Source organism: Nelumbo nucifera, chromosome 5, assembly GCF_055504915.1.
Source record: "Nelumbo nucifera cultivar China Antique chromosome 5, China Antique-T2T, whole genome shotgun sequence".
NCBI classification, from domain to species: domain Eukaryota; kingdom Viridiplantae; phylum Streptophyta; class Magnoliopsida; order Proteales; family Nelumbonaceae; genus Nelumbo; species Nelumbo nucifera.
The window spans coordinates 23,737,093-23,756,590 of NC_142653.1; the positions used below are offsets into that span (position 1 = coordinate 23,737,093).

General features: G+C 36.8%; 1 protein-coding gene and 1 pseudogene across 2 annotated transcripts; both read left to right on the forward strand.

Annotated features, from left to right (window-relative positions):
* The first annotated feature begins 1,748 nt into the window (after positions 1–1,748).
* Positions 1,749–4,284, forward strand: LOC104595826 (protein JINGUBANG pseudogene; annotated as a pseudogene). Its single transcript, XR_016075893.1, has one exon. The product of XR_016075893.1 is annotated as a protein JINGUBANG pseudogene (transcript).
* Positions 4,285–8,902: 4,618 nt separating this feature from the next.
* Positions 8,903–19,295, forward strand: LOC104595827 (extra-large guanine nucleotide-binding protein 1-like). Its single transcript, XM_019197491.2, has 9 exons — positions 8,903–9,043; positions 9,385–10,666; positions 10,754–10,891; positions 10,993–11,097; positions 11,193–11,375; positions 12,270–12,450; positions 13,963–14,204; positions 17,965–18,128; positions 18,586–19,295. The coding sequence occupies exons 2-9, from the start codon at positions 9,413–9,415 to the stop codon at positions 19,184–19,186; spliced, it is 2,868 nt and encodes a 955-aa protein (XP_019053036.1). The 5' UTR covers positions 8,903–9,043; positions 9,385–9,412; the 3' UTR covers positions 19,187–19,295.
* Positions 19,296–19,498: the final 203 nt, after the last annotated feature.

Genomic DNA, 19,498 nt, shown 5'->3' on the forward strand with positions numbered 1-19,498 from the left:
CTGAACAACTTGGAATACCCTAAATTAAATACCTTTTAATTTTACTAAATAATGTATGCCTCTTAAACTTCCTTTTCTTCCTTAGGATAAGCTCTTTTGAAAAGCGGCGCTTAACGGATGCCAGGAGATTGAGTTCCAAATTAACTACCATTGACCTGGTTTGGTTCATGCAAATCGAAGCCGAGTAAGAGTGTATAATGGCTAACACTCTTCATAGAAGATTTTAGAATTTAACAAACAGAAGATATAAACAATAGAGAGGATAATTAACAGGGTTCCCTCCTTCCCCAAAAGATGCTCTCCCAAATCCTCCCACCACCAACATCTTTTCATAAACCCTTCTCCCCTCACACTACCCTTCTATGAGCTCTACGAGCTACTCTATGATAGCCAATTCTCTCTCTCCTCTCTTAAGAGTTATCAATCTATAACATTTGAATATAATGTAAATATTTATCGATGTAAAAATATATTGATGGAATTCAACATTAGTTGAAAATTGTGAAATGTTATAAAGTAAAAAGTGTAATTATCAATGTAAATATTTATAACAATTTTATCATGTTATATTTTCATTAATTTTCGATGCTAAACCTTATCATGAGTACAATTTTACATCGATTGACAAATGCCCGGAGTATTTAATTACACCGCAAACAAACATAGACATACAGATCTAACATGCATTAGGAAGGAGTGCAAATATACATGGATGAGGTCATGAGGGGAAAGTGGGAAACAACGATAGCGGAGTGGAGAAATCATATATGTCGAGATTTTGAAGCCAGGGGGGGGGACTACCTCCGCCCTTGACGATTTACCCGTTTGCCATTCTAATCTTTTAAATATGGACAAACTAGTCCAGACTACCTTCCCACAAAGAAAGGCACCTGAACTGAAATGGAATAGACCCGGCCAGTTCAACTTTCTCTAAGCTACCTAGTAAATACTTGTTACGCACGAGTTTCGGAATCCTAACTTTTTTTAATAATAAAAAATATATTTTTAATTTTCTAAAAAACCAAAAAAAAAAAAAAACTAAAAAAAATAAAATTGTAACCGTTTCTAAATACGGATATGATACTGCTAGTATGCGTATCTTATCTATACTTTTAACCTTAAATGTTTGTATATAGGTGAGGAGGCCGAACTCTCATCCACAGTCCATGAATCGGAATTGGAGATATCCCGCTTGAGAGTTAGAACGTCGCCTTTCACTGTCGTGGTCTTGCACATTAATGCCTGCCCCCAGTCCCCAGAGCTCCATGGGATGGCCTAATCTAAAGCCTCGGCCACTGACTGAACGGAAGAGCTACCAGTCTCTGGACTGAAATAAGTTATTAACGCATTGGGCAGTGACACCAAGTAATTTCTGAGGTGAAGCTTGAAGCTTGACTGCCGTGGTGATTAGGGCGTCAATGGTTGCAACATATTATATTATAGGGTTCTAAAATCAATCCAATTTATCAACCAGGTCTTGACAGTCTACATAACGAAAACGATTTGGGGCAATGGCCGGCCATTACAATTAATTTACGGTCATTCGTTATTAGATTTTTATTGGCCACACAAAAAAAAAAAGAAAAAAAAATAATGGGTCGTCGCTCAGACATTAATTATTGTTAAATCCACTAATCCATTGAACAGTGGTGTATTATATATAATATATTCTGAAGAGGGACATATCAGTCATTAGCTTCCCAACAAATTTAATCTTTTAACTTCCGGGGAGGGTCTACATAAGTACATAACCTAAGATCTTTACATAAATACCCTCTAGCTCCGACCATATTAGATGATAATTTGAGAGGACACAGAAATCATTAGATTGGGTCAAAGGTCAAGTTCACACCTGTAACCTGTTAAGAAAATGGAATTGGAAGGTCAAAGGGCTGGTTCTGTATTGCCGTATTGGGATATCTCATGTGTGAGAATTAGACATTCCAAGTTCCACGTTTGCTTCTAGAAATGGCCGTGTGAAGCGTAAAGTAGCTACCCTACAATCCTAACGGCTCCCTATCCAAAAATAACAACCATCCTTACTACTACCTATCTATCACCGGCGTAGATGGTTTACCGGGCCGGGGAGATCTCTCCAATCGTAAAGATCACGTTTCTTCCTTACACGTGTCTCAATCAGATCCTTCCAGCTATCTGCTGCTCTTTCGTCTCTGACGTTTATATATACGCGTTCACCCTCCTCCCGCCTTTAGTTCTTCTATTTCTATTATTCACTTTTCTCCTGCTACTACTATTCTCCTCACGGTCCTCTCTCGCTCGCGCCTTCTATTCGATTTCTCACCTCCCTCCTCTTTTTTTCGAAGCTTTCGGCTTTCTTCACGGTCGATTTTCTTCTTCTTCTTCTTCCCTTTTCATTGTTTATTGAGTCTCACCCCTCCAATTGGCCTTGATTATCAATTTCTCTTCCCAATGAGTGGGGTTGAATAAGCAGAATGAGATACGAGAACGGAGGCCCCGTGCTCGTTGAATCGAACAGTCTGCAACGATCTAAATTCGGCAATATCTTACAAACTAATCCAAGCATGCCCACCACATCCAACGAAGAGGATTTCTCGTCACACAACAGCAGCTCCTCTGCAGCAAGCCCCGGTTACTGCGATAACCAAATGAGTTTAGAAGGCTCTCCCTACAACACGTCTCCATGGAATAATCAGAGCACTTCTCCTTATGCCAAGTCTCCATGGTCAAGAACCTCTCCTCTCACTCCCTTCGATGAGAAATTCCCTACCAACGGGTTGATCGGATCCCTCGTCCGCGAAGAAGGCCACATTTACTCCCTGGCCGCTACCGGTGACTTGTTGTACACTGGATCAGATAGCAAGAACATCCGCGTCTGGAAGAACCAGAAGGAATACTCTGGGTTTAAATCTAACAGTGGATTAGTTAAAGCAATTGTTATCTCCGGGCAGAAGATTTTCACCGGTCATCAGGACGGCAAGATTCGAGTGTGGAAGGTCTCCGCCAAGAATCCCAGTGTTCATAAGCGCGTTGGATCTCTGCCGACTCTCAAGGACTTCATCAAGAGCTCCATGAATCCCAACAATTATGTTGAGGTCAAACGTCATAAGAACGGGCTCTGGATCAAGCATTTCGACGCGATTTCCTGTCTGAGCATGAATGAAGATCAAGAACTTATGTACTCGGCATCTTGGGATAAAACCTTCAAAGTGTGGAGGATATCGGACTCCAAATGCTTGGAGTCCATCAACGCTCACGACGACGCGGTTAACTCGGTCGTTGCTGGCTTTGAGGGTTTAGTCTTCACGGGGTCTGCTGACGGCACCGTCAAAGCTTGGCGGAGGCAGTTACACGGAAAAGGGACGAAACACGCCCTTGATAAGACGTTGCTGAAACAAGAATGCGCAGTAACGGCGTTAGCCGTTAGCACAGTGACTTCCGTCGTTTATTGTGGTTCGTCGGATGGACTTGTGAACTTCTGGGAGCGTGAGAAAAATCTCTCTCACGGTGGGGTCCTGAAGGGCCATAAGATGGCCGTCCTCTGTCTAACGGCGGCCGGGAGCCTCCTCATTAGCGGATCCGCAGACAAGACGATATGCGTGTGGAGGAGGGAGGGTGGATTTCACACGTGCCTTTCGGTGCTAACGGGACACAATGGCCCCGTTAAGTGCCTAGCTGTGGAACACGATCCTGAATCAACACCTGATGATCCACGGTGGATCCTCTACAGCGGCAGCCTTGACAAATCGGTGAAGGTTTGGAGGCTGTACGAGCAATCTCCGGATTTACAACAGCTGGCCGCCATGCAACAACTAAACCTGCCGGAAGGGTTTATCTTTCCGGAGTGCTTCCCGTCGACGCGCTTCTAATCAAATTAAAGGCAGGTAAAGTCGGAAGCCAAATCGACCGTATATCTCGTTTCAACGTGTCAATACTCGGTGATGGACACGTTTTGTAACCAGAAACAATGCGGTATGGGTGACACGTGGCTTAAGGCGATTTGTGCAATGGGTGGGTGGCTAAGATTTATGATTGTAAATATATAGCCGGGCTCGTCACAAGAGACTGGGAATGGGAGAGGCCTCAATTTGTTTACTTGGGGTCGTGTTTTTGTTATTTTTGGTTTTTGGGATAACTTACTTGGGGTCATATTTAAGCTTATATATCTTCACGACTGTAACATGAGAAAGAGGGTTTTGGGTTTTAACTTTTAAGAAGACAAAGATGGATATATCATATGTAATGTATTTTTTTTTTCTTTATATAAATAAAAATTAAAATATGATGTATTGGATGAACGAAAAACGAGTTTTTAAATCTCCACGAGAACAATATTGTTTGCCACATAAACTGCCTGTGAAATGTATTTCTTTTTCATTATTTGTTTTCGGCAAGACAGGGACATAACTTTAATGTTTGGTTTGTATTTTTGTTTTTATTATTCTAACAAAATATTCATTCTGTGGTAGAGGTATTGACGTTATATAGAATTCTTACATATCGACTTTGGAGTGGTACTTTCGCCCAGGCTTCTGTTTTGCTTCTCTATGGGGATAAATCATTGTTGCTTCGGGACCACAAAGATCAGAAACGATCCTAGAACCAATTTTTACAGGGTATGTTCCGATTCTAAAAATTTGGAACCGTTCCCTATAGGATAGGTTCTAGGTTCTCTTATGGAGTCGAGTAGAACCGGTCCATGCTCACTCCTAGGCAGGGATGTGTATGGGTCGGGTCTACATGAGTTGTCTCTACCCTAACCCAATCCTCTAACGTTTTTAACCCAACCCGACTCAAAAACCTATAATTTTTTAACCGGACCTGACCTGCATCATTTCAATTAACACATTTTGAATATCTTAAATTCATTCATTTAAGTGAGGATTTTGTTTTATAGATTTTAAGGTGTCACTTTTTTTCATTTATATATTTGAAAATATTAATTCCACTTTTACTAATTATAGAAAATTCATTAAATATCAATTAATTTATATTTTTAGTAATAATTACTTATTCATATTCTCACTAATTGTTCAAATCAATAATTTTTTGAAAATTAATTTCAATTTCAGTAACTTTAAAAATTAATTTCATTAAATATCAATTAATTGTTTGACTTAGTAAATATATATTCATAGTTTCAATAACTTATGAAAATTAAAATTAATTTCATAGGTTTTGGAAAATTAATTTCAATGTTATCATAAATTGTGGAGAAAGTTAAACACTATAATCCTTCACTATGATGGTATCACTTTATAATGTTACGACGAAAAACATACAAATATGGCTACTCTTATGTGTTTCTATTGTTTCACATTTGCTTCATAAAGCTCGTGCATCATAGGTCCTCACTAGTTGTATATAAAATCTATATACACATAATTCTCTAACTATGTGTTCTATATATATATATATATGAGAGAGAGAGAGAGAGAGAGAGAGAGAGAGTTACTACTTTAAAAAGTACAATAGCCTCATGAATATTTTTGTAATTTTGTGATGACAAAATTGACCCCTCTATATTTAAATTTATTGATAGAAAATGAGGGCAAATAGGGTAATTATTTATTGATATTAAATGAGTTGTAAATAATTAAGATATTCAATGTATTCATTTATCTCTCATTAAATCCAACATTGAAGGTATTAATTTGCATTCATCTTCATTTAGTCATATATTTAAGTCTTTTTTGTTTCTTCTCATCATTAAATTCTATAATTAAATACATACATAATAAATTAATAATTTCAATTAAATAAAAACTTGTAATTTTAAAATCTGCCTAGAAAAATAGTATTTCCATATAGGTGGTGGTAAGAAATTAAGCCATTTGGGTCAGATGGGCCAATCCATGTTGCCACAATCAAATAATAAAATTAAAAAATGTATAAAATAAAAAAATATAGAAATTAAAAAAATGGAAACGTTTTTAACATCATATATTTGACATATTAAACAATAATAAGTATGATAAACAATGTTTTATAAATTGACCCGGAGGCCAACTCGCTTTTGCCTTCGGGTCACGGGTCACTAGTTTGACTGTCAAGGTCAGACGAGTTAAACCACTCTACATCAACACTTTGTGTAAAAATACATATTTTACCAATAAATAGTATAATTATGTTTTACATATATCATAGTTATGTTTTACATATATTACATATAATATATGTATTATGTTACATTTTATTTATGTTTTTAAAATCCGTTTTAAATTTTTATTTATAAAAAAATAAAAATTGCAATTTTGGGCCAAAAAAAGTTTTTTTTTTCACAAAAATAGCAAGGCAAGGCGCATAATGCCCTTGGAACGTATTGATCTTGAAAAGTTACTAAAAAAAAAAAAAGATAACCCCAATAAAACATCGGAGTACAAAGTTATGGCTTCCAAAAGTTTGCACATAATTAAGTGCGTAACCTGAGACTTGGTTACTGGGTCAAACAGGTCAATGAATTGTCCAAGTTAGATGGGTTTTAACCAAAATAGGGAGTTTCAATAGAACCAAACCTAGAATCAAGGCCGAGTGATGATTCAAACGATTCAATCGACTAGGTCAACAACAAGTTGAAAAACATTAATGATAAATAAAAAATGTTTTTATTAATGATGGAAATGAAATGTAAAATTTAAAACTAATTGGAAGTAAAACTATTTTCCTATTATCTATCATTAAATCTCATTCTAAGATATATTCTCTTATTAAATCCTATATTTTTCTCATTATTAAATTGTACTAATTAAATCCACAATATTAGTTTTAATAATATAAAAATAAATATTTTAAAAAATAATTTGAAAACAAAATTGTTTTCTTCCCTCTTGGTGGTGGGTAAGCAATTCAACCATTTGGAGTCAAATCCATTAATAAATAATGATATAATTAAATAAAAAAAACTAAAATAAATAAATATATAATACAAAAAATTAAAAAGAACTGGGCGTGTCATTAATATTGTATATTCATTATACTGAACAAAAATATGTATGAAATGTAAGAAGTATTTTTGTAAATGATGAAATTGGAAAGCCAAAATTAAAATTAACCTAAAAATGAAATGATGTCATAGTCAAATAATAATTTTTTTAAAAATAAAAAATACAAAGAATCACAAAAATAAATGTTATACATAAGATATAATGTTATATATTTATGAATAATAAAATATTGGATACATATATAATATTATACATTCATTATATTGAACAAAAATAAATATTATACATAAGATAAAATTTTATCAATAACAAAACTGTAATACAAAATTTAATGTCAACCTAGAAATCAAAATACTTTTCTTTTTTGGATCATGTGTTAATGGTCTGGGTCAAATGGATTAATCGATGATATAATAGTTAAATAATAAATATTTAAAAAATAATAAAAAGTACAAGTAATCAAAAGAAAATATAAAAAATTATATATTAATTATGTCAAACAAAAATGAAGTGTGATAAGTAAAAAATATGTATATAATGTGGATGAAATATATAATTTAAAATTAATCCAAAAGCAAAGCTATTTTCTTATTTAAATGGTGGGTCAATGATCTAACTTTTAAAAGAAACTCATGATGTCATAATTGAATAATAAATATTTTAAAAAAGATAGGACACAAAAGATAAAAAGTATAGAGTTTTTGTTAGAGACATTTTGGAACATTTATAATGTTATATAATCATCGTATTAAATAAAAATAATTATTAAAATAAAAAAATTTCATTTAAGATAAAAATGGAATACAAAATTTAATAATAATAGTAGTAGTAGTTGTTGTAATAATAATAATAATAATAATAATAATAATAATAATAATAATAATAATAATTGTTATTATAATTTAAAATTTCTACAGGTACACATTTAATATAAATATTTAAGTTTATTTTTAATCATATTATTACATTTTTTAATTTTCAATTTATATACTAAATATGATATCTAATTCATAAGTGCAACGCATACGCATAATTACTAGTATATGTATATATATAGAAAGAAAAGCAATGGACTAAATGGATTGTTTGTCTTGTCTATGGTGAAATTGTTATTTGCCATTTGATGGCACATGGTAGTAATAATTTGGATTTGGTCCTCAACACACCTCACACCAATCTCACACTGCTTCTTCTATACATGATTGTGATAGCTTATGACTTTATGAGGTTGGTGTGAGGCATGTTCTATAAGTAACAAGCATTTATGCATAATCCAGAATTCCGGATTTACTATTGAGGTGATCATCAAAAACTGAACTAAACCAATGGAGGGCTGCCTCCTTGGTGTGTTAACTGGATTGTTCCAGCATTGACGCGGAATGAAGTCCCGCAGTCAGCACTTGGGAAAAAAGAAAAGATAAAAGGGGAAAAGTTATGGGTGATTAACCAAAAATAATAAAAAACTGAATAATCAAAAATTCCAGTTAACTGAATTGATCATTTTGGTTTTAATTTGACATTTTCGAAAAATTGAAAGTAATGATTCAGTTTTGATTAACCAATGAGAATAAAATGGGAGATCTTCCCAATGCACGGCTGCGATGGATTGCGAACAGCTAGCTGCTATGGTATTGAAACCTGCGTTACTGGAACCTATTTAATACTAGAGAAAATAGAAAGTTAGAAACCATTTAATTGGGGTTGGAGCGGTAGTAGTGGCAGTAAGTAACTAAGTACTGTGGTAAAAGATTCGAAGAGAGGACAGAGGACAGTGTTACTTCTACTTCATCCGAATTCCGACTTTCGAGCTCAGACAGTACCAAAGAACTAAAGACAAACTCAAAACCCTTCCATCCGACATGTCCGCCACGCCGGACTTACTTGTTTGGTCATCGTAAAATACAAGGTGATTAAACAAATTGAAAAAGTGTACTCCACATCCCAAAACCCTCTTCTTGTCTCTTTCGTTCATTCCCCTTCCAATTTCCAACCATTTTCCTCCCTACTTGGACTCAGAAATCAGAATACCGCCCAGGATTTTCAAGACCGGCTCGGCCTCTCTTTCATCCTCTCCTCTCCTCTCTCGCCTTTCTCTTCTCCGGTTTTTCATTTTTCAGCTGGTAAGGCGTTAGAGTCAGAGGACTAGTCCGTTTTTGCATTTACTCTGTGATTTTGTTATTCTTTTATTTTTAGTACCATTTTGTTTTTGGTTCATTTAATGGAGAATATTCAGTTGATCAAATGAGGGGAGGATCTAGCTAGCTTCCTCTGTAAGGTTAGGTTGACATTTGAGTTTCTTTGTACACAAGCAAGATAATGGAGGAGCTTCAGAGGGAAAACTCTCATGGATGCTCCTCCTCTTCTTCCATGCGGGTTTGAGCTGTAAAACGAAAGCTTTAGTAATCTCCAATGATTTTTTTTCTCTTATAAGATTTTGAGACTTAGGGCGTGTGTTTCTCAGTAAAATTCAACTGGAGTAAGACGAAGATATGAAGAGTCTCCTTACTAGCATGTTGCCCGTCGGGGCTTCGATCCCCCACAGTCAAGATGAGGTCGAATATTCGTTTGCCATGGAGTACCACGGTCCTCCTGTCACTTACGATCTCCCTCGAGCAGTGCCGATTGACATCAAACGGATCCCGACCGCTACTGTGGTTCCTCCTACCTCTCTCTCCGATAAGCTCTCCTTGCCGATTGCCCAGCCACTCATTGCCCCAGATCCTTCTAGCAAGAACTCCAAAGAACTAACCCTAGGTTTTGACAAGATTGTTTCTCCCACATCCGTGATCGCCTTTCACCAGAGAGATAGAGACGGTCCTGATTGTGGATTATCGGGTGAATTTAGTAGCTCAGGCACATTAGCATTCTCGAATGGCCATGACCAGTCCTGTGAATTATCTGTCGTGGTTGATGGTGGTTCTGGCGCATTGAATTTATCTAATGAGCATGAAGGTTCCCAGCAGTTATCAGGTGGAATAGGAATTTCAAGGACACTAGAGTGTTTTAGTAGCCGCATTGAGTCACATGAATTATCGGGAAGCTCCGGTGCCCAGCGGGCTTCAAATGATTGCAAAGAGAGTTTAGATTTTTTAAATGATATAGATCAACCAGATTGGGGCTCCACCGAGTCAATGCAGAGCTCTCGTTTTCTATCATCCGAGGTTTCTTCTTGCAAGGACGAAGATTTCAATAATGATCCCCCTTGCCATGCCAAAAGAACATCAATTGTAACCTTCCTTGATGCTGAGTCAAGTGACACAATTCATGGGGACTTTAGTCCTGTTGAAGGCCAAGCCATCCAGGAACAGAGAGGACCTGAAACAAGGCCAAAGAAAGGGGCATGTTATCGCTGTTCTAAAGGAAATCTGTTCACAGATAAGGAGACATGCATTGTTTGCAATAAAAAGTATTGCAGTAACTGCATATTGAGAGCAATGGGGTCAATGCCAGAAGGGAGGAAATGTGTCACTTGCATCGGATTACCAATTGATGAGTCAAAGCGAGAGAGCTTGGGTAAATGCTCTCGAGTGCTTAAATGGCTGCTTAATGAGTTGGAAATTCAACAGATAATGAAGGCTGAAAAGTCATGTGAAGTGAATCAGCTACAAGCAGAGCTTATATATGTAAATCGGCAGCAGCTCTGTCCAGAGGAGTTGATTTTATTGCAGAGCTGTCCAAAGCCACCCAAGAAGCTAAAACCAGGAAAATATTGGTATGATAAAGTATCTGGGCTTTGGGGAAAGGTGAGCATGAAATTCCTATGATTATATTTTAGCTTTCTAGATGGCTTTGCATGGTTATGCAGTTTGATGTTTTCACTAAAATTGCAGGAGGGACAAAAGCCTTGCAATATTATTAGCCCCAATCTGAATGTTGGGGGGGCCATTATGCCAAATGCTAGCAATGGAAACACACGGGTTTCTATAAATAACCGGGAGGTTACAAAAGCAGAGCTGTGGATGCTTCAGGTTGTCTTCTTGGACATGATAAAGACATTAGGTTTTGCTGATATTTGGTATTTTTATTGAATAAAAGGTAAAACTAAGCATTGTACTGTTTAATTTTGCAGCTGGCAGGGGTCCAGTGTGCTGGAAACCCAAACTTCTGGGTGGATGCAGATGGATCATACCAGGAAGAGGGACAGAAGAACATAAAAGGGCATATCTGGGGCAAGGTGCAATTTACACGTGAATTTGTTTGTGCGTGTTTAACGTGTTTCTTTATTCCTTTTCCCTGCTTCCATCATTTATTTTGGTTTTATATCCTCAGTCTGCAACAAAACTGGTGTGTGCCGTTTTGTCACTACCTGTTCCTTCTAAAGCTACAAATCCTTGTAGAGAAGAAAAGGCTCTGGTTGATAGACCTGTCCCTGATTACCTCGAGCAGAGAACACTCCAAAAGCTTCTTTTAGTTGGATATAGTGGATCTGGGACAAGTACCATATTTAAACAGGTAACTCCTATTTAAACCTGCTTGTAGATGACCACGAAATGACACAAACAACTTCTCCACAACATGATCATTCATGCTGAAATCAATCTATTAAGGATAGCACTTGGTAGATTTAAAATCATGTTACAAGAAATTTCCTAGGGCTGCCTCTTTGTATCAGTTGAAAATTTCATTGTAATATACTGTTTTGGGGTAGCTGAGTGTAATCTACTTATGACCATGATTAAATTTTCAAAAGTTTCTTGTCCTACATTTTAAAAATGTTGTTGGTAGGATGCCATGCCTGTCGGAGAGTTTTGAAGCACTACTTCACTTGGATGTTTAGTTTTGGCCAGGCCTGTTTCTCTGTATTTTGGATTTATACTCTGTGGAAAGGGTCCTTCAATCAAGTAATATTCTATTGTGCTCTATCAAGATCCATGCTTCTGTCAAATAACAAACCTTCACATCAATTTTACCACTTAAGACTAATTTTCCTTGGTCTTCCCTTAGCTCTTTTTTGATCCTTCTACTTGCATTAATTCACTCCTTCCATCCAACAATACTCTGTTCAATTTATGACGTGCAAAAAAGCAAAGTTGGAGAATAAATGTAACATGATTTTCTGATGGATATGACCTACCTATCAGAAGTTGCCCAAATTTTGTGATTTTGTGCCAGAGTTTTGACATTATGACAACCCCCCCCCCCAAAAAAAAAAAAAAAAGTCTGAAATGGTTTGGTGTACAGTTGTAATGAATTAATAAATAGTGAAACTGTGAAAGGTTTATATTCAAGTTAATATAGACATGTCGTACATTTTGTGTTGAAGAAAAAATGGTCTTGAAGTGTACCATTTTTGTTTTTGGTAAACTCAAGGAATTAGAGGTTTGAGCTATTACTTACTTATTTCAGGCCAAGTTTCTGTACAAGTCAGTCTCCTTCTCAGAGGATGAGCGCCAGGATATCAAATTGATAATCCAGAGCAATGTATATAAATATCTAGGTATACTGCTTGAGGGGCGTGAGCGTTTTGAGGAAGAAAGCCAGGTGGAAATGAAGAAAAATCAATCTGTTGAGCAATCTAGTGCCTTAGGTATGAGTCGGTTACATTTGCCTCCACTTAGCTTATATAATCTTTGGTTTTCCATTTTCTTTTGTGATTTTTTTTGTGGTCAAGAACATTGATGTATATGATCATTGTTCATCACCACCAGGTCATTGGTAAACATCTGTTTAACTTTTTAGCTGAATATTTTTGTAAGAAACTTTCTGGAAGAAGTATAAAACTCAAGAATTCAATTTCTTGAATCCCACACGTATGCATGGTGCACATCAACTATTTTACTTGTACATTGACTATTATTTTGAAAGTCAAATTCTGGTTCACTTTGATGGTGTTTAGCTGGTAGTTGAAAAGGCCCATGGTGGAGTTGAAAAAACTGGACCCCACTGTTGTCAAAATGAACTAGTATTTTTAACCATGCAACCCAAAAGAATGTGTTGTTTACATGGTTTTATGCTTAAAAATACCATATAAGTAAATGATTCTGTGTCACAACGAGCACCCATGATGTAATGCTTACATAAGTGAAAACTCTTCCTGGTTGAAAAACATGAGGTTTTGGAGTGCTCAAAAATGGGGGAGTTTGTGGTTACAAAACCATATACCAATCTAAACGAATGAGAAAAAGGAAGCTTTCTGTTTCAGAATCAGATGAAACATGAACTCACTTTTACGTTGCTGTCAAACTCTTCTAGTATCTATATACTCAAATTTTTATATGAAATCGACATATTATGTGTCAATTATTTTTTAATTGATTATACATAAGCTTCTCTTTAGCGGGTACATATAGGGGTGCAAGGAGGGTGGGTCTTGGCACAATGGTTGGGTTGCTCCATTGTTACATGGGTGACCAGGGGTCAAATCTTGGAAACAGCCTCTCTATGTACCTGCAGGGGAAAGGCTGTGTACATCTGTCCCCCCGAGGCCCCACATTGTTGAGAGCCTCGTGCATTGGGGTGGCCTTTATATAGGCATGCAAGTTGGATTCCCAATTTGAGGAATTTACACAGCATCAGGCCCAGGCCCATTCAAATTTTAACAAATCCTTAACCTGAGCCAGCCCAAGTTTCACCCTATGTACATCTGGTTTTACTTAGTTTGTCAACTGCTATGATTGCTAGATTCTTGGTGTCTGGCTACTTACATAATTCTTTAGAATGGACCTTGTGCTTTTCCCCCTCATTTCAATGGGAAAAAGGTATTATGTTTCTATACAATGATTATCATCTTTTAAATACATTTTCCCTCCCAGCTGGGGGGGATGGTGTGACTAATCCAATTTGTACATCTGATAGGGGGCCCTGGATTGGATGTTTGGGTACATTTGTCTGTGTGATGGCGTGAGCTCCATATTCTACATGTATTAGAATTTTCTTAATGGGGTACCTTTTGGATTTGGTGGCGTTTTAGTTGATGTGTGAAGTATTTTTCCTCTTTGGTTTTATGCATATATTTTAGAGCTTTGTCTAGCATGAACCTGTTGATTTGACCTCTTGCTAATAAAAAATAACCTTAGAAGTGTAATCTGCTAAACAATAGGAAATGCCAGTGAACATGATGAGAAAACTATCTATTCCATTGGTCCAAGGCTTAAAGCATTTTCAGACTGGCTTCTCAAAGTTATGGTGTCTGGTAATTTGGAAGCCATTTTCCCAGCTGCCACTCGAGAATATGCTCCATTGGTTGAGGAACTGTGGAAGGATGCAGCAATTCAAGCAACATACAAGCGGAGAACTGAACTACAAATGCTACCTGTTGTTGCTAGTTATTTCTTAGAACGTGTAAGTTCATGCTTTTTTCTTTTGCTGGTTTTAGATGCATACAATTTGGACTGGTTATGCTTTTTATCTTATTTCTTGTTAATACTGCTCATAACAGGGTAAGAATTCCCAATAGAGACATGGGGTTTTGGGATTCCCATTGCCCTTTGGCATGTTTATGTTTTTATTTTTTTTTCAAATATGATTTAAATCCTAATGATCTTCACTTGAAACGAACTGGAATCAAGGCTAAATATAATAGTATCACATTGATTTGTAGTAGAGTGCTGAGACCTTTGTACAGAAGCCGAAAAACTGCATCTTTAAAAACATAGTTGTCAAGGCGACACCTAGGCAACAAGGTGCCCTTTGAGGCTCGCCTCGCCTAATCGCCTAACTGTTTTCTACTTCCTACTATAAAATACTTTTTTATTTATTATTTTTTGAGATTATAATTATAAAATAGACATTATTAAACTAAAATAATCAGTTTATGTGTTTATATACTAATTTCTTTTTATTATTTGCTTATTTATTAGGGTTTAATCAACACAAACATTGCTAAATGCTGTATTGAACCCTCAAAGACTTCAAAACCTGAACCAACAAGTAAGGAAGAACTAAAAATTTTATCTAATCAGCACATTTTCCTCTTCCAGATAAAGTTGCAAACCAGATAAAAATTCTTGATCTCTTCCAACACTTTACAGTGACTGATATAGTAAGGGCGTGGAATGAAGTGGCACACTCCTCCAAGGAAAAGGAAAGAAAGATGGTGGAATTGAAGCCCCTAGCAAGTGATAAAATAAAGTTAAACTTTGATGGGAGCTCTATGGGAAACCTAGGAATGGCAGGTATTGGTAGTGTGCTTGGGGATTCCTTAAGCAAAGTGATGGCTATGTATTCAGGACCTATAAAGGTAGGGATTCACCAAAGGATGAACTGATGGCACTGTTACAAGGCCTAAAATTTGCTAAGAAATCAAACTTCAAAAACTTGAAAGTTGAAGGGGATTCAAAACTAGTTGTATCTTGGATCACTTCTAGGTGTTATGTAGCTTGGATTTATAGACATGTTTTAAGGGAAATAGAAAGCCTGACAAGTGACGTGAACGCCCCTGTTACCTGACAAGGACTACAAATGGGATGGCCAACACTTAAGCTAAGCAGGGGGTCTATAGCCAGCAGCAGTTTTGGGCTTTATTATAATTAAGTTCTTGGGCTTTGTTTTTTCAGGATTCTGTAATTTTGGGTGACTGGATACCCATTCTACTGTAACTTGTTTTTCACATATTAATATAATTAACCTTTTTCTTGCTGATAAAAAAAAAAGAACTTATGACACTATCTAAATTGAAATCTGACCTAAACAGATTCAGCCTGAGTTGTGTTTGGTTTGAGGAAATAGCAACTTGGGTGGGCTACATGTTAAAGCTGAGGTTAGATTGGCCTTGGGCTGACCCTCAAATGAACCCAACCTTTTACACCCATAGGTGACCCCTTATACAAGGTTTGTTGTGCTGTCTTAGTGTTTTCCTGAACTACTTAGAGCCTTAGAGGGGGAAATAAATATCATAACTAAGACAAATTTCATGGCTAACATAGAAATTAAATTGTGGTATTCTGAAGGATCTTGTTTGTGACTCAAATGTTCCTGTTCAGTGTGGAAAGATAACAAGAACAGATCTGAATGCAAGTTGCAACTAATGTTTTGAAAACCAGTCTGAATCTGTTAAACTTTGGATAATAAATGATATGCCAAAATGCTTTATATTTATTCCCGAAGTATTTTTTTTGATAAAAAGGAAATTTCATTAATCAAACCAAACCACCACCATCCCCATTTGGAAACATGAACAAATCCTTAAACAAGCCAGAAAACTGATCAACATCGAACACTGGATACACACTTTCCTACAACCAATATTCTTTGCTAACTTGATGCCCATGAAAATGTCATATGCTTCAGAGAAAACAGGTAACCCTGCTACATCTAATCATGCTTGCCCATCCAAAAAGGGTACCCTTGGAGTTTGTCGCCACCACACCATGCCCAATTTGATTTTCCTGCACAAAAGTTGTATGAACCTGGATTGTGTCAAAACATTCATATATGATTCGCCTGAAAAGAGTGGACTCCTTGAGATTGATCTTCAAGACTTTGGTGGAGGCTGTGCAAAGCTATTGCCTCCTTCTCTTGCCATGCCCTGTTAACATTGGTAAATTACATCATGTGGGGGTGAGAGATTACCCATAAAAATTATACTATTTTTATTTTCTGTTACAGCACATGTCCCATGTTATAACAAAATAACTATACATCATATCAGATTTACTAAGATTCCACTCTTGAAGCCAAGGTAACAGCCATTGCTCAACAGATGACATTGAGTTGTCCAAGCAATGAAAACCATAAGCAGATCTGAACCAAATAGGTCTACTGGAGCTACAGTACAGCAATGCATGGCTCAATGGTCTCATCAACTTCAGAGCATAAAGGACAATAAGGCATCTGCTTGCTGCCATTAAGTTCCTATTCATTGCCTAATAGTTATGTAGAACCCTCCATACTATATTTGGGAATCAATTTTAGCTGCCAGACTAGCTTCCATGGGGCTGTCATATGCCAAAACTGATGGTACTAAATCACCATTTCCTCTGTCCTGAATTTGCTTTGCCTAGTGATGGGCTAACCTTACTGTAAACAAGCCATTCTTTTTTGTCAGACCAACTAATTGGATCCATCTGATTGGAAGCTGGGATGTAGATTTTTTTTCTGTTTTTTTTATTAAATTTTGCTCTCTTTATATTCAACATATGAATGAATTCCATCTTACTGACCTGGGAGCTTCAGCTCAGCCATCCTCTCAATAATTCAATATTTAGGTTTCTAACTCAGTCCTTGCATAGGGAAAGGCAGACAACCATGGATCCCTCCAAATATTGGCCTTGAGACCCAATTTTCCAAAAGCCACCTTTTTTGTAATATATCCCTCCCATGAATTATGCTTCTCCATCCCCATGATGCTACTTTGGGGTTGGGGGCAGAAAAGAAATGGCCATTATAGAAGTATTTGGCTTTTAGAACTCTAGCCCATAAAGAATAAAGGGTTTATGTTTTGCTAGCATTTACTAGGTTGAAACATCTAGCATCCCTAAAACCTAGCCCCCCTCCCTCTTGGGCTTGCAGAGCCTTGACCACTTGATCCAACTAATTTACCATTTAACCTTTCAAACTGAAACTTGAGCTTCTGTTATATTTGATATACAAAATATTGCTTAAAATTGTTAGAAACCAATGATTTTATAGGGTAATTATGTTTGCTGATTTACTTGTTATTAAATGACTGATTTATGCTTTAGCAAAGGGGTAAAGACAATTGGTAATGCTAACAAAGCATTTGATAAAAATCAGAAGAGGTAGCCAGACAGTCTCCCAGTCATCAGAGGGGCAAATCTCTACCAGTGTTGTAAGACTTGAACCAGACTAGATGGTTGAACCAGTTACCTACTGGCCTTTTTTGGTCCGTGTTAAATGGATTCATGGTTTGAATGGGTTAACTGCCTCGGTTAACCAGTAAATCCATGACACAGTGACCAATGAGCATTCTGGTTGTCTGGGCCGAGTCTTACAAGATTGATCTCTACATTTTATGACAGTTGAACCACTAGAAGCCTTTTGAATTGTTAACAAGGGTTTCTAGAGATCAGTTGTAGACTGTAAGTTGGAGCTATCATTCCTTTTAAGTTCATTAGATTTCTAAGTTTATACTTCTTTGCAGGCTGTTGAGATATCGAGAATGGATTATGAGCCCTCTGATGAGGACATTCTATATGCTGAGGGAATCACTTCATCGAATGGACTTGCTTGCATGGATTTCTCATTCCCCCATTCAGGCCATTTTGAGTCCATTGACACTGCTGATCAGCATGATTCCTTGCTAAGGTGGGTAACCATGGTTCTTAGAATTAATTGTTGTGCCTGTCTGTATAGAGAAATCTAGTCCTTTATGGGCTGATAAAGCAGAGTTAATAGACAACAACCTTTTTCTATCAGTGAATGAAATTTTCATTGGTGTTGCTGATAAAAAATCTAGTCCTTTATTGGTCTAATCTAGGATATTGCCTTGGCAAAAAAACTTACCATTGGATTCTCTCACTGATCCTGATTATTCTGGACACGTAAGAGAAAGCATTTTTTATCAACCATTAATGATGAATGGTTCAGTGATGTCTATGGAGCTGTCATTGGCTGAGATCCTCCAATTGTGATCCATCTCCCTACCCCTGCATTTTCCATTCGCTTGGTTTAAGTGCTGAATGGGATTATAGTAGAATTAGTTTCACCCAGTAATCTCTATGCATGTTGTTGTGATCTTTTTCAATATTTGATTCGTTTGCAGGTACCAGCTAATAAGGGTACCTGCAAGAGGCCTTGGAGAAAACTGCAAGTGGCTGGAGATGTTTGAAGATGTTAGACTTGTCATCTTTTGTGTTGCCCTGAGTGACTATGATCAATTCTGTGATGATGGGAATGAGGTGTTGATGAACAAGATGTTGGCAAGCAGGAAACTCTTTGAGATTATTGTTACTCATCCAACTTTTAAGCAGATGGAATTCCTTCTGATACTCAACAAATTTGATCTGCTTGAGGAGAAGATCGAGCAGGTCCCACTGACCTCTTGTGAGTGGTTCCATGACTTCAATCCAGTGAGAAGCTACCATCATTCTAATAGCAACACCAGAAGTAACAGTATCAATAATAATAATCCTTCACTGGCTCAGCTGGCCTTTTACTACATAGCAGTGAAGTTCAAGAGACTCTTTGCCTCTCTCACTGGACGAAAGTTGTATGTTTCTCTTGTAAAGGGTTTGGAGTCTGGTACTGTTGATGGATCTCTCAGATATGCAAGGGAGATTCTGAAGTGGGATGAAGGGAGAGAAAACCTAAGTATAAACGAGCTGTCGTATTACAGCACCGAGGCGAGTTCCTTCTCTTCCTGATGTCTAAAGTCTAATATGGAATTGGCTTGTAAATGGGTCCTTTCATCATATACGAGTGTATATATATTTATTTTATTTAAAGTTGAATTACGTGAGCAATTGTAACCAACGGAATTTAGGATGTTGGGTGAAGCAGTGTGATCTCATCCATCCTTAGCTCTAGTCTCTAATCTCCACTCTATAGACGGTTTAGCACTTTCTACCTGGGAGTGGGATATCTAATCTCCTATGCCATAAAATTACTTTAGAAACTCGCTTAACCATCACATTTGTTAGATGATTCTCTTGTAGCATTTTACAAGCTGCTACATG

What these genes read in the sequence shown, in the direction of transcription:
- LOC104595827 (XM_019197491.2), top strand. Translation starts at nt 9,413, where the DNA reads ATGAAGAGTCTCCTTACTAGCATGTTGCCCGTCGGGGCTTCGATCCCC. An exon ending in CTAGTTATTTCTTAGAACGT is followed by an intron (nt 14,205 to 17,964) that starts GTAAGTTCATGC and finishes ACTTCTTTGCAG; the next exon opens with GCTGTTGAGATATCGAGAAT. An exon ending in CAGCATGATTCCTTGCTAAG is followed by an intron (nt 18,129 to 18,585) that starts GTGGGTAACCAT and finishes ATTCGTTTGCAG; the next exon opens with GTACCAGCTAATAAGGGTAC.